At 34.7% G+C, this 16,000-nt stretch overlaps 1 protein-coding gene across 10 annotated transcripts in view; it reads left to right on the top strand.

The window, feature by feature from the left end:
- The window catches only part of dlg1 (discs large 1), a 331,205-nt gene that overhangs the window by 23,241 nt on the left and 291,964 nt on the right, over positions 1-16,000 (top strand). For all 10 annotated transcript variants that reach the window (XM_066725415.1, XM_066725410.1, XM_066725416.1 and 7 more), the window contains exon 2: positions 15,243-15,374. In XM_066725415.1, the coding sequence (XP_066581512.1) occupies positions 15,243-15,374 (132 nt within the window). The remainder of the gene's footprint in view (positions 1-15,242; positions 15,375-16,000) is intronic.

Raw genomic sequence — 16,000 nt, 5'->3', positions numbered from 1 at the left:
TTAATTAGATATTAATTAAAACGAGAAAGCCCGATTAATGCCAAGAACCTGACCGAATTAGTATGTTGCTTTGAGCGTGCTATAAGGATTATTCAAAGCTGTTAGCGCGTTATTGAAAACATAATGGCCATTAGCAATGCTCGCAGTCACCGTGATTTATGCTGGACTCTGCAGTGTTGGCTGAAACGTTAATCGACTGCTTTTTTGTACGACGAGTTTTTGGAGAAGAGCGTACCTGTACATATCCCCCCCCCCCCTCCCCTTGTGTTTATATACCTCTATACATAGGAATGCAACCGTGTGCTACCAACAGGATATTATTATTATTTATTTGTAGAGAGATGTGTCTGCGTCATAACAAAAATAAATTAATATTTTATTTCTTAAGGAATAGTATAAATAAGAAATATTTAAAAATTTAGCTCGTTGATCAAAGCAGAATATATATATATATATATATATGTCGGAGATGATAGGTTGAGAAGTGACTGGTTGGGGGAATTTAGTGGGAGGTAGTTGGGCTATGGTGGAGATAACAGTAATATGTTGAGAACGAGTGAGCGTTAGTTTCAACGAGATGTAAACAAATCGGAGTTAGTAATGTAAAGTGGGATAGTAAATAAACAAGATGTGGAGGGGAAGGCGGAAGTATGATGCGGAGTAAATTAAGTGACAGTTTCACGGTGGGAACCGGAAAAGACGGAAGTATTCGGGCGGCGGTTAGAAAAATTTAAGTGTTCTCCGATATATATATATAGCTATGCATGTGCGCAGTCTTTCACCACTAGTTATATATTATACTCTGCTTTGTAAGTCGAGATTTTAATCGAGTGCGATTTTTCAAGTTTTATCGATGAGGAAGAGAGGCGAGAGATTTTGGACGTAGCATCGAAGGATAGAAAGAAAAATGTGCAATTTTAATAAATCTGTAGAGAGTAAAATACAATAGTCAGTATATTTTGTAATTTTGTTATAAATAATTAAATTGCATAGTTGTATTGTGTATATCATTATTATATTAAGTTAAATGGATGTAGAGAATTAATAATGATATTGCAATTCTATTATAAAGCATAAAATGTTTCTCTCTAGCGAGTGTTATTTTTTTAAATATTTAATTTTGTAATTTAATTAATATAGTGACACGTGCGGAATGAGAGCAAGAGTCTTATTCTTTCTTGCCTTCTCGTGTTCTCATTCTTGCTTTTACAGCTCGAATCTCGTTATTCGATAAATTAAAAATTGTAAACACGATGGAAACAAAATTATTAAAGTTTTTTACTTTTAATTTTTTTTAGGAATTTATCATTAAAATATTGACTATTTTTATTTTACTTTGTTTATATGAATAAAAAGGGTGGGGGGATTGGGCAGGCTTTATTTAGACTTCCGCATTAATAACAACGTTAAATTAATATTTTCCTACGAAGAGGAGACATTATAAAAAAATTATCCAAAACCGGTTAGCTCATCATTGAGAACAGTATAGCTATGTGCAAATTCATCAATAATTATATTATATTCTGCTTTGTAAGTTGAGGCGTTAATCAAGTGTGATTTTTAAAGTTTTATCGATAAAAAGAGGGGAAAGAGGGAGGGGGGGGGGAATTGAGCACTTTGCGCTCTCTATTGAGAGATAAGAAGGGTCCGATACTTTAGAATATACTGCACAAACGGTCCAGAAAAATAGAACAACAAATATTTTTAAAAAAGTCAATGAAACTTTCTGCATTATAAAGAGTCAATAATTAATACTTTATGCTTTGAAAGAAATATTCTAAAAATTGTATAGTCAAAGTATATAGCCACCGTATTATTGAAAATTGACAATAATCATTATACTAATACGTACAGTCACCACCAGTTATACTATAATCTGCTTTGTAAGCTAACACGTTAATGGAGTGTGATTTTTCCAATTGTAACGGATATATACTGCGTGTTTGAATAATTTGTACAAATTTTAAACATGACATACATATAGAAAGAATTTCTAAAAGGAAAACTCGTACAAAAAATCTACCATGAATAATAAGTGATTATAATTTAAAAATTCTTGAAAATAAAAGATTGCAATGATTAGTTAATCAAATAGTCTATTAATGTCTATAGTTAGATATCACTGAAGCAACGTCATAAGATTGTTCAATCGTCTTGCAGCAAACAGCAAATCAGAAATCGTAATTTTTATAACTATAAAATTTCACCAATTTTCCTCCTTAAAATTCGATCACCTTGCTAAAATTTTCGTGTTAACACCAATTAATCTCACAGCCAGTGTAGACACGAAACGGTTTTCGCGCAGTAGGGAACAAAGCTCATTTAGGGAGAAGCAGAAAAATAACGAAAAATTTTTGCATAATAAACAATTAATTCATTATAACTTCAATCGGGAACCGACCACGCGTAACCGAATCATCGCTGATCGAATCACTTTTGCAACCAAGAAAACTTTCAATCGATTCTGACTGTTCAAAATATAATCGTAATAATTATTATTAAAGCATGTTTAAAAATATCCATCCAACAACTTTATTGATTAGAAATTGCGATATAATCTATAAAACCATAATGAAATCTCCGGAAGTTTGTAGGGAAGTTCCCTACGCTATTATCATTCGAGTGGCTGCGATAATGACTATAACGATTCTCGTGAGATTATTATCGATAATTATCTAAAATTTCATTGTCGTTGTTTTCCTTATATGAATGAACACGTGTCGGTCTATCGATCACTGCGATTATTTTTTTCCTTTAACGGGATCCCTCACGCGAGCTTCACCGACAGTACAAGTCAATAAACAATTCGTTTAATAAAATTCAAATGCGAGGCAAATTGAACAATCGCGCCTTTGTAGGACAATGTGCCAGTCCTAACGAGTGAAACGAACTTAAAATCACTCAAATTAGTTGAAAAATAACGCTGTACCATTGTGCCGCGTTCTTGAAGAGAGGTTACTTTTGGTTATTTCCACTTCAAGAACCCGGGACAGTGGTACAGCGTTATTCTTCATCCGATTTGAGTTTTTTTAAGCTGGATTGACTCGTTAGAATTGGCACCTTGTCATAAAGAAGCCCGTTTTTGCAATTTGGTTCGCATTTGACTTTTATTAAACGAAATGTTTATTGACTTGTACTGTCTGTAAAGCACGCGTGAGGGATCCCGTTAATCCTTCCATATAGTAATAGCGTTATACACAGTTATTGATAAGAAACCTAACTATCTTTTACCGTTTATATCAATTTGAACTAATCCAAGATGATCGACTCGTCTCTCGCAACTGACCGTTACTCGCACGAACCACGCACGTATCGAAGCACGTGCTACTGCTATTTTTGATCCATAGCCAAACAAATACCTATTTCTAGAAACTGCGCTTGGTCAATGGTTATGCTATATATATATGTCTGATTTATTCTCCACTGAAATTCCGTGCCAAAGGGCATTAAAATACAAAGGTCGACGGAGATGCTTTTCGAGAACTTGGACTCATTGAGATTCTGCAAAATTCACTATTCACTCGTTGGTGGAAAACTTCATTTTCTTCGCAATCGGATAGTTGATCGAATTAAAGTAGTTAGGAAAATTTCTTCCTCGTAATATAATTATAACAAGCCAGTTAATTAAATGAATAAAATTCATCAAAATATTCTATACGTATAATTGAGGTTAAGGTGTAAATCTCTGAAAAATCTGCAAGGTTTATCCTTATATTGTTATACGTACCGAATTATTCTCCGAGTATATATAATTACCGTCGAATGTTTTCATTGGGTGTTATATATATTTTCAGTGTGTAATATAATTAATTCTCTTCGCAATTGAATAGTTGATGAAATTAAAGTATTTAAGAAAATTTCTTCCTCGTAATATAATTATAACAAAGTCAGTCAATTAGATGAATAAAATTCATCAAAATATCCTTCTTATATAATCGAGGTTAATGTGTAAATCTCTGAAAAATTTGCAAGGTTTATCTTTACATTGTTACGTATCGAATTATTCCGAGTGTATATAATTTCTATCGAATGTTTTTATTGGGTGTTATATATATTCTAAGCGTGTAACGTAAAAGCGGAGTGTGTTGCTGTATCGCAGCTAATTCGAGGAAAGACACGTAGTGTCTGGGATGTTTTTGCAAGGACAAGAATCGGAGGGTATACTCCGCGCATGGATGTTTGCGTCGGTGTACGCGTCGGCGTCGTTGCGTCAGGGTTATTGCAGTTGCAGGGGCTCGTGATGTAACCGCTTGCTTGCCTCTGCTGGAGGCTGCATCATGCAGCTCGAAGTCGAAGCTGCTGGTGCCTGGCTGGTAAGCCGATCGAGTGCCGCGCCGACGCGACCAAATACACCGGACCAACCGGAAACAGCTGGAGTATAGCGACGACTGTCGCACGTACGCAGAGTACAGAGATCAAATCTTTGCACCTCCCACTACAAACTTATTTTATCATTTCAGAATGATCTCGAAATCACATTTATTTATCTTATAAATTTTAATCGTTGTTAATTATGTCAACTTTTTAGTTTTATATATTGAACAAATTTTTCCAAGTAGTAAAAACCACTTTTCACTATGACAATGAAACTTTGTTGAGCCAGCGAAGAGATTCATCGAATTTTGTTCCTTGTTGAGATGAAAGAGTGTTCATTGGTCGAAATATTTTTTGTTGGTGTAATGAAGAAAGTTTCGCGTTGATTTTGCTAAAATTACACGGTTCGATGCTGATCTACTGGAACTTGGAACCGAATGAAGAAACGTTGCTTTTATTTGAATTATCTCAGTTTTTCAATTGGAATCGCAAAAGTTCCACGTTGGTTTTTCTAAAATTATATGTTCCAATGCTGATCTACCGGAACTTGGAGCTAAATGAAGGAAAAAAGAAGAGAAACGTAAACGCGATTTAATGTTGCGGTTCTCGCAGAGCGAAGATTGCAGCTCGGAGGAAGAAGAAGGAGAAGGAGAGCTGAGCGTAGAACCAAGTTCGATTTATCTTATAAAGATGGTCAGGAGTGGGCGGAGGAGAAATTGCGGAAGAAGCGAGGGCAATAAATATTCTCGCGACAGTCGATAGATCGGTGTTAAGTCTTCGTTTCTGCCCAGTTATTTTCACTTTTTACTCCAACCCCTTTCCCGCATTTCAATACAATCGCTCCAATATCATTCTGTGTGAAAGGAAATAAAAATATTCGCTCGAATATAGCACGATTGATTTTCCGCGGTTCGGCGATTATTATTAAATTAATTTTTCGATCGTTCGCTACGTATCATTCATTTATAGCCACATTGTTTAGCTGACCTTGAGTAATTAACGATATAATTGCGATACTATTTCTCTCGACAATAAAATATGAATATTTAAACAAAAAAAAAAAAAAAAAAAGCAGTAAATGAAGTTCTACATCGATTAAAAGTGTGAAAGGTATGGGAGAGGTGGGGTAATTGAGAGACCTCAGTTATTTTCGTGTGTATGACAGAGAAGTCATATTTTTGTCGCGCTCAATCAAAGTCACGGAACGAGTCGTTCGTATACTCGGCACCGGACAAACGTTAATAGCGAGGTTTCGCACATACCGTTCAAGTTAAACGCACTTTTATGTCTTCGTTCTTTTTCCTGTAATTTTTTTCGAATTTTATGTGATTGTATATCTGGTAGCCTCGTATTTATTTAATTATTGACAATAGAAAGGTAGATTCTCTACAAATTAAATAAGGGTTTAACGTACTCGGAACTTCCGATATGATTTCATATTCTTAAATATAAAATGAAACAGTATATTTTTACTTTTTGGGGTAATTGCGAACACTTTCAGTGGGGTAATTACGAACGTTCGCATTTATCCCATGAGAATGTATCTGTTAAAAAGGGAGTGAAGAATTTGGAATGTTTCGAAGATAAAATAAATAAAAGAGAAGAAGTAAACGTTAAAGAAAATAAAATTCTAAAAAACGACAAGGGGAATAAGTACATGTGCATTTATTGCCAGGAAAAGTACGAAAACCTCCTGTTGAAGATTGAATATTGTGTTATAGTTGCGTGTTGCAACTTATGGGCACACGGAAATTGTAGCAGCAGCGAAGCCACATCTAGAGGCCATATATGTGATTTTTGTAAAGTAACTAATACCTATAAATGTCAATTTACACGATGTTCGTATTTACTTCATATCTGTCAGGAAATTGCAAACACCAAAGTTTTGCAATTATGCTAAAAATTTATATTTGTTTTTACGTACGTAATACCAAAGTTTAATTATACGTTATATATAGGACTTACGTATAATTTAAGACACGAAAGATAATTATATATAACTTGTATATATTTATTGATTTATTTAATTTCTCTTCCAAGTGGTCGCAATTCCCCCCCTCATCCCTAAATATATTTTACAAAACTTCTATAACGACACATTAATCGTTTAATATTATTATTATTGTATTTATCAAATTCAACCAACGATGTACTTTTTTAATCTTAGCATGTTGTGTAAAATATTAAACTTGGAGTGATATAACAAATTCTATGAATATCGTACATGAATCCTTATCTCAATTTATTTCTACCAAAATCCTTTCGTCAAAATAATGTTATAATTTTACCATTGCTACAGATATTCAAGTGGAATAAATTGGTGACCGATAAGACTGTACGTACACGATATCCATAAAACAATTTATATATAAGTATCACGAGTACCAAATGACTGCAAAGCAACGAGGCAGAATAATTATTATACTCGCGTAAAGGTGAACGAATCGTGGTACTTTCGTGAACGATATATCGAAGTAACGAGGCCTGCATGATGGAAACGCACACACACACACAGTCAGGGGGGGGGGGGGAGAATCGTTATAACGAAGAAGCTGCGAGCGAAGCGAGATTAGAGAGTCATTTATATGTTACATGTTAAATGTTTTATGGTGGGAGTGCATGCATAAAGCCAAGTTCCCAGATAGTATTAGGCTGAACGATAGAGTGTCGCAGGAGGTAGGCGAATATTCGCGAATACCAGCACGTTCGGGGCTGACGATTTCTGTTAGAAGCGTCGGAACTGGTGGAAGTGTCTCGACAGTAATATCGCGGCAATGGTACATCATCCTACTCCTCTTCTCGCGAGAGAACTGGCGAAACTATGCCAAGTATGGCCGTTTATCTCAGCTTTACAGTCCATCCGACTACATGTCACGTTTCATGAATTATGACATCCCCCCTCCTCCCTAATATTCCAAAAACGTACGATATAGCAAGGTGCTATACACAGGCACACCGTGTAACGGCATATCAGCTCTCTATTCAATTACATACCCTGCAACTCGAATAAATTATATAGCATCAGCAATCTTGTAAGAATTAACTTCGGATTCGGTTTATATTCCACTGAAAATTGACGTAATTTCAACGACCTTCGTATGCATATAGTTTCTTTAATTTAAGGAAATTATGCTCGGTTGGTATAGATTCTTGAAAAATATTTTTGTGCAATTCTGAAGAAATTATAACTGTGATAATTTTAGGAAAATTCTTTAGCTCTTTTGGAACTTCTGAAATTTAGTGTAATTTTGTCAGTGAGGATTTGGAACTATTCGATCTCTGTTACGGTCGGGTGACTCTGGAGCATGGCTATTTTTTGTGGGGTCACGTGGCCACGTGACAATCAAACGAATGTTTAAATTGAATCTTGTTCCTTGGCAGGGACAGTTTGTTCCCTTATTCGTCTCATCTTATTGCTGTTTCGATGAAACGCAAGGTTCTCCTGGTTTCCTTTTAACTCGATATTCTGGAAGGGCGGGTAACTGGGACTCTGTGTTGCGGATCTTTCGTCGAGGCTCAACTCCGTCGGCTATGCAGAAAACTTGAGCTTTTCCAGCTGCAAAGCTCACCAAGCCGTTGGAAACAAGCTTAGGGAGCCACGAAGCTGCCAGACATAGGCGTAACTTTTTTAATAGAACGCACTGCAAAATCTCAAACTGAGCTTTGAAAAAGCTTCCTTCCTCCTCCATTTTTCATTCTATCCTTCTACTATATAAGGTGTATTATTTTTACTCTCGAACTCAAATATAACTTATAAATATTATCGTCCTGTAAAAATTTGTTTCAAACAAGAATTTTGTGTTTTAGAGGAGTTGTAATATCGTTTGGTATCATTAGCTTGAATTTTAGGAATTGTTCGATGATCATGGAAAGGTCAACTTTCATCGTTTTCATGATTCATATTTTTATTGTACTTAATTAGTGTAACTTATTATCTCGGACGATAGTTATTCAAAACACTATTAAAATACCAGTTGAGCCTAATGTACACTCAACCAAAAAGGTACCCAGAATCAATAAAAATGTACGCTGAAACCATAAATTTGGTTATTAAAAGTGACCCTAGAATCGGATTTATGTATTCAACGAACAAGCGTTTATGCTTGGTTTTTGTCCATTATTGCGTTCATGGATACTATTAACACTATTTATACGATTTAGAATTTTTTATTCATCAATATTATAAATGACTTTATGTATATCAAAATTACTATTAAAAGCTTAAGAAAGAGATTTTATGGATATCACAATCAATATTATGTGTCAAAACTATCTCATCAAGGCGTTAATTATAATATAATAATTACAATTATTTATTTGACAGAATGTTTTCTACACACAGCGAAGAACTTACGTAATACCAGTAAAAGTGAATGTTGTGACAATAATAATCAGATTTTATGAGTTTTGTAAATGCATTTATTATTTTAATATACGTTGTTTATAAATATTATAGCTGCAATTATTAAATTAAAGACATTTAACTATTGAAAAAAGTGTTGTATTATCAGAGGAAATGTACCCTGGAAATCCTAAGTGCATTCTCAATTTCTTGTAGTCATTTTATATTCACTTTAAACGGTATTATTTTTATAACATATTACGTAACGTATAGTTTTACATGTTTTGAAACTATGGGATAGTTACACTTACTCTGCATGAAATTCTCTCTCTCTCTCTCTCTCTCTCTCTTACACTTTATATTATTTCTCTCAACTTTGTATAGACTTCCACATATTCGTGTGTAGATTAACACATATTGTTAATGGCATGAAAGGTCCTATACATCACTGTAGCAGAAGTATATAAATTTTTAATTGATTTATATATGTATGTATATAGTCACAACTTACCTTCTGATCGAACTATATTTTTCCTTGAGAAAAAAAAATTTAACTTTGACGGTATTCGAACCTAGGATCTTGTGGTTAAGAATACAGCATTTAGCCCACTCGGCTATTTGCTCCTTTACAAAGTATAGGCTTAGAAATGAACTTTGTATTGAATACCTTCATAAACATATTAATGTATAATATTAAATAATTACTGTTATCTATATAAAAATATATTTATGCTAAGCATAAACGCTGTTAATGAATATCACGTTTAATTTGTAGCTGTTTAATTGTTAATTTTATCAATATAAATGTAAGATATTTTATCCGGTATGAATATTGCGGAGTAATATCAAAAAAGAAAATAGGAGTAAGGAAAAGGATAGGAATTAGACTGTGCAACCAAAATGGAATACACAGATGGGTCAACGGGATCCCTCACGCGTGCTTTACCGACAGTACAAGTCAATAAACATTTCGTTTAATAAAAGTCAAATGCGAACCAAATTGCAAAATCGGGCTTCTTTATGACGAGGTGCCAGACCTAACGATTCCAACAAGCCCAAAAACATTGAAATCGGTTGAGAAATAGAGCCGTACCATTGTCCCGCGTTTCTGAGGTGGACGAAAACCAAAAATTTTTAGGAAGGCAGCTAGGCTTCCGCCCCTCTCGCGGCTCACGCTAACGTGTTCCACCCACTCCAGCATCGAAACTTACTGCGAAGCTTTCCTCATATTTACGCTATTCCCCTATCTGTAGCTATACACATATAAATACCGCTAAAATAATGTCGAGAACATTTCATTTCGCCGATATAATGAAATTGCTAAAAATGCAATTATCATTTTGAAATAAAATTGTAGAAAAGGAGATTTCGTAATGCTTGAAATATAGGGCATACGGCGAAACGCGGGACAATGGTACAGTCGTATTTTTCAACAGAATTTGATGAGACTAGTAATAATTAAATCCATTCTTCATGTAGATTGTCCTAAAGAGCTCGCATTTTCGATAAAGCTTATAGTTTTTCAGCTATGAACGTTTGAAGTTGCACGGCGCACAAATACATATTTCTTCTCTCGCGTAGATCAGCTGTTGCGCACGTCCATCTTCAATCGCTCATAACTGGAAAACTATAAGCTTTATCGAAAATGCGAGCTCTTTAGGACAATCTACATGAAGAACGGCTTTAGTTATGACTAGTCTCATCAAATTCTATTGAGAAATACGCCTGTACCATTGTCCCGCGTTTTGCCGTAATTTCAGGTCTTCAAGCGTCACTGACTCGTTCATTCTGTTATTTATTTCGGAACAAATAAAAGTATGATTGCACATTGAGAAATTACATTAGAAGCTCTCGATAATGTACATGCTGCTATGAGTATTTCTTAATCTTATGAAGCTTGTCGTAGAAGGTGCAATGCAATAAATTTAGAAGGGCAATTTCGCGATTGAAAATAAGACCCACGTACATACATGCTAAACGCTATGTGTGTTTGTTTACAGTACACTCCACGAGTCACTAACACAGTCACACCCGTATGTATGTAGGTCATTGTAGGCCTACTAAGCTGGTTTACATACGCTGGACAAGGCAACAAGCTGCAGAGGGGAAAGGGGAAGCCAAATTTATTTACTCCGAGTACGCATCTTGTTACAGTTTGCATTATAATGACCAAAAGAAGCGTTGCAAAATTATGAAAATATCATAAAAGCGTCTCCCCTTTTCACGCTCTATTCAATGATGTCACCTAAGTTGTTGGTGCATTTTTTTACTTTGCTCGAAAGAAATAGCAGAATGAACGAGTCAGTGACGTTTGAAGACCTGAGATTACGGCAAAACGCAGGACAATGGTACAGGCGTATTTCTCAATAGAATTTGATGAGACTAGTCATAACTAAAGCCGTTCTTCATGTAGATTGTCCTAAAGAGCTCGCATTTTCGATCAAACCTATAGTTTTCCAGTTATGAACGATTGAAGATGGACGTGCGCAACAGCTGATCTACGCGAGAGAAGAAATATGTATTTGTGCGTCGTGCAACTTCAAATGTTCATAGCTGAAAAACTATAAGCTATATCGAAAATGCGAGCTCTTTAGGACAATCTACATGAAGAATGGCTTTAATTATTACTAGTCTCATCAAATTCTGTTGAAAAATACGACTGTACCATTGTCCCGCGTTTCGCCGTATGCCCTATATTTCAAGCATTACGAAATCTCCTTTTCTACAATTTTATTTCAAAATGATAATTGCATTTTTAGCAATTTCATTATATCGGCGAAATGAAATGTTCTCGACATTATTTTAGCGGTATTTATATGTGTATAGCTACAGATAGGGGAATAGCGTAAATATGAGGAAAGCTTCGCAGTAAGTTTCGATGCTGGAGTAGGGGAACACGTTAGCGTGAGCCGCGAGAGGGGCGGAAGCCTAGCTGCCTTCCTAAAAATTTTTGGTTTTCGTCCACCTCAGAAACGCGGGACAATGGTACGGCTCTATTTCTCAACCGATTTCAATGTTTTTGGGCTTGTTGGAATCGTTAGGTCTGGCACCTCGTCATAAAGAAGCCCGATTTTTCGATTTGTTTTGCGATTAAATATTATTAATGTGAATTTTTAAACAATTTTATTTTTTTTTCATTTTTTGGGAAATAAGGCTTTTTTATGACAAGGTGCGAGTCCTAACGGTTCCAACAAGCCCAAAATTATTAAAATTTGTCGAAAAATAACGCTGGACAATTCTCCCTCGTTTTTCGTTCCGTAATGTTGGCTACAGAGGGCTTGAGGGATCCCGTTAACAGTAAAGTTAAGGAACAAGGTCCCAGAGCTGCAGGATACGATAGTGCTAAGAGCACTGAGCAAAATTAAGCAGCTCTGGGATAAGAGCATGGCCCTCGATTCGAATGATATCGAGAGCAAAATTTGGCGCAGCTCGCGAGCTTAAATACAATGGAAGCCAAATTTTTCTAGCGAGAAACGCTACGCGAGGCGGCCATCTGGCGGCGTAGTGCCAAAGTGGGGAGTGTGGAAGACAGACGGAGAGTGCGCTGGAGCGAGACAGCCCGAGAGAAACCCGGACCCCGCTCAGGTAGTAGAGAATATGACCTAATAATAATATGACCTAATAAGATTATCGCCTAAAAACGCTAACTTCACATTGGTGAGAAGGCGGTATTACAAATTATTGATTAAATCGTCTGAATGTCTAAAATCGAGAAGCTGGCAACGTTGGACTGGATGGTTGTCATTTGGTTATGTGTGCGTGAATATCCATGAGTTCTCTTACTCCGAATTTTGAATTTTTGGCGGCGACCGTAATCTTTGACGACGTCGTTTTTAATAGAATTAAATTTTTGTAAAATAAATGTAGACAAAAACGTGTCAACGCATTTCACGATAATTATCGAATATATTATTATTTAATTTAGGAAGATAGAGTTGTCATTTAAATTGAATAGACTAAAATGTTACACATCTTTAAAATACAAGTATCTACAGAGATTCCATGATCATATTTATTCAGGTTTGAGTGTTTTATAACATTCAAACCTGAATAAATATGATCATGGAATCTCTGTAGATACTTGTATTTTAAAGATGTGTAACATTTTAGTCTATTCAATTTAAATGACAACTCTATCTTCCTAAATTAAATAATAATATATTCGATAATTATCGTGAAATGCGTTGACACGTTTTTGTCTACATTTATTTTACAAAAATTTAATTCTATTAAAAACGACGTCGTCAAAGATTACGGTCGCCGCCAAAAATTCAAAATTCGGAGTAAGAGAACTCATGGATATTCACGCACACATAACCAAATGACAACCATCCAGTCCAACGTTGCCAGCTTCTCGATTTTAGACATTCAGACGATTTAATCAATAATTTATAATACCGCCTTCTCACCAATGTGAAGTTAGCGTTTTTAGGCGATAATCTTATTAGGTCATATTCTCTACTACCCCCGCTCACACCAACACACCTCCGATCACCAACAATAATTAAATAACATTTTCTATCTATAAAATTGGGATTTTATGGAGATATTTAATATTTTATTCTTTATAGATATATATACATGTTTTCATAAAATGGTTTCATCAATTACATAAAGAAGTACATATAATCCATAAAATTTACTTAATAATTTTTATTAATATAATTCATTAAGCCTTTTATGAAAACAGGTTCAGTTTTATTTTAAATATAAAATAATTAATTGTATCTATGAAATTACGTTCATGTGGAACATAAACGTTCTTTCATGTTATCCATAAAGTTGATAATGAAGTAATTTTTAAGTATTCGTAATATTCAAAAATCTTTTATGGTAACAATAAAATTTACTCCATAACTGCTGTTAATGCATATTATGTACAAAATTTGGTTGAGTGTATACGAGATATTTGTTTTTGAAACTATACATTGCTGCTTTAGGTCTGGCTGTGAAATATTCTAAGCGATCGCTACGCATTCTCACGCAGATTCGCACGCATATATATTTAATTTCAATTTCAAATATCTCATGAACGACTAGATTAAATGGTACGTTCGTAAAGTGTTTTGAAATGCTGCTATATGCAGGAGTAGCTAGCGGAGAATGTAATAAAAAATGGAAAGTTCTGTTTAAACTAAACTGAAATCAAATATTTTTACAGTTAAACGAATAACTTTTGTAAAATTGGTTAACGATGTTTTTTCAACTATATATATACTTATAATTATATAGTATTGTAATAAACAATACTTTTGAAATTCATAAAATAAGTTTATCAAATAATTATTATGGCGTCAATATTTATAACGATTTATCAGTGTATTACAGAAGAAGCATCTATAGATAAATCACTAATAATCAAATGATAAATAATTGTTCGTTCGCTTCATAAAACATATATATATATATATATATATATATACATATATATATTGTTTACTTAAATTTAATAAACAAGTTTATTATCTCGATGAAAATTTGTATACAGGTAATAAATTCATTTTTCATTTAGTGTATCCTGTAAATAATCTTTCAAGGTCAAACACCTAATCTCATGACTCCTTAAAAATTTAACAATTTTTCCTATAAAATGTAATTTTCAGCAAATATTTTCAGAGTCACATTTTAAAATGATTCACTCTGTATAAAAGATACAATAATCGCCCATCAATGATGATCGAACACAAAAGACTGATCGACATTTGATACAAAAAAACAATCGTTTACCCCCCGATGCGATACATTCTCCTTACGATTCGTATATATAAGAAATGATTTTCATTTTCCGCGTGGAAACACGCTGCGAAGCCCAAGCTCCCGGATTAATCGGGGAGTAATGGCTGGACGCAAAACTTGCAAACAAATTACTCTGCAGTCCTCGCTAAATAATTACTGGATTACCCAGATTCCGGGCTTCCTTGATTAAATTTAATTTATCATCCGCGTGCTTTTTTCGCACACACTCACGAGACTGCTGGTGGCGATCGAGGGAAACAAATTGGCAACTTATTGGCCCTCCGGATAGGGCAACGATTACTATATATATATTTATGGCCAATAGATTTCTCAGCCTCGAGGAAATTCAATGAACAAACACATTCCTTATTCGAGTCTTACCTAAGAAAAAAAAAAGAGCTTGTTTGCTCGTGATGTGTTTGCTCGTTAATCGCAAATGGACCTGATTTACCGAAACCACAAACTATATGTATATACCAATTCCTCCGCATTAGCTTTATAAGTTAACTATATACAGTTAATCTCTATCTTAACAAGGAAGCAACGCGAAATTTGTATCACTGTTGCTTCCCATTTGTTGGACGTGTTAATCGCCACTTGTAACGTTGCTGTAATTGTATCGGTTGAGGTAAGAAGTTAGTTTCTCGTCTGCGCGAGTGAATCACTCGAGGCTTTGGCTCCCCGCGAACTTGATAGTTTCCTGGCTCTCTCCTCTTAATCTTCGAACCAGTCAATTAGCTCTGATGCACAAAACGATTGGACGATGTAAATTTCTTCTTCTTCGATGCTCGTCGAAGGAGACAAATGAGTCGAACCGAGAAGTAACGGATTTCTGTTAATTTGTTTTCAGAGGCTCACAGAGCATTGGAGCTATTGGAGGATTATCATGCAAAGCTGACGAGGCCCCAGGACAAACAGCTCCGATTGGCCATCGAACGAGTTATTAGGATTTTCAAGAGCAGACTCTTTCAGGCTCTGTTAGGTGAGTACACGAGTATTTTTTCTATTGTATAATTATTATAATTTTCTGTTATATTTGTAAGTTAATATTTTGTACATAACAATAGACATTGTTATATAGAGTTAATTGTTAACAAGATGAAAACCAGGTTAACTATATATGTCAATAAGACAATAACGAAGCTAGTGGTTGATACAACATTAATTACACCGAGAATATGTCGTGTTTGTCCGGTGTGTGTCAAACAATGTATCGTGTACTGAGGCAACAGATGGGGCTATAAACAAAATTATTTCAAACAGTTCATAATAATATGTACTTGCAACGTTATTGTGCAATCTCTTGATTCTCTTGTGAAATATCGATTTTCTATGAAAAAGCAGTAGTAATGAAGGGTTATAGTCAGACGAAATAGCATATTCCATGCAAATATATTCTTGTCTATATTACGTATATCATATCATATAGTATTTAATAGAACAATGAATAATACTTATCAAGTGCATTTTTTTCAACTGTCAACATTTTTACATCGACCTATAAGCATTATTACTGCTCGTTATTTAATTTTACGTCGTGAGGATGCAGAGAGAAGTTTTCATAAGGGAAAGACGCATCTCGGTGGCCTTGCTTTGAACAATGAATAT

This window comes from Prorops nasuta, unplaced genomic scaffold (assembly GCF_024137725.1).
Source record: "Prorops nasuta isolate Cenicafe-Biocafe unplaced genomic scaffold, Cenicafe_Pnas_1.2 PNAS00004, whole genome shotgun sequence".
NCBI lineage: Eukaryota > Metazoa > Arthropoda > Insecta > Hymenoptera > Bethylidae > Prorops > Prorops nasuta.
This window is presented reverse-complemented; position numbering and strand designations above follow the sequence as displayed.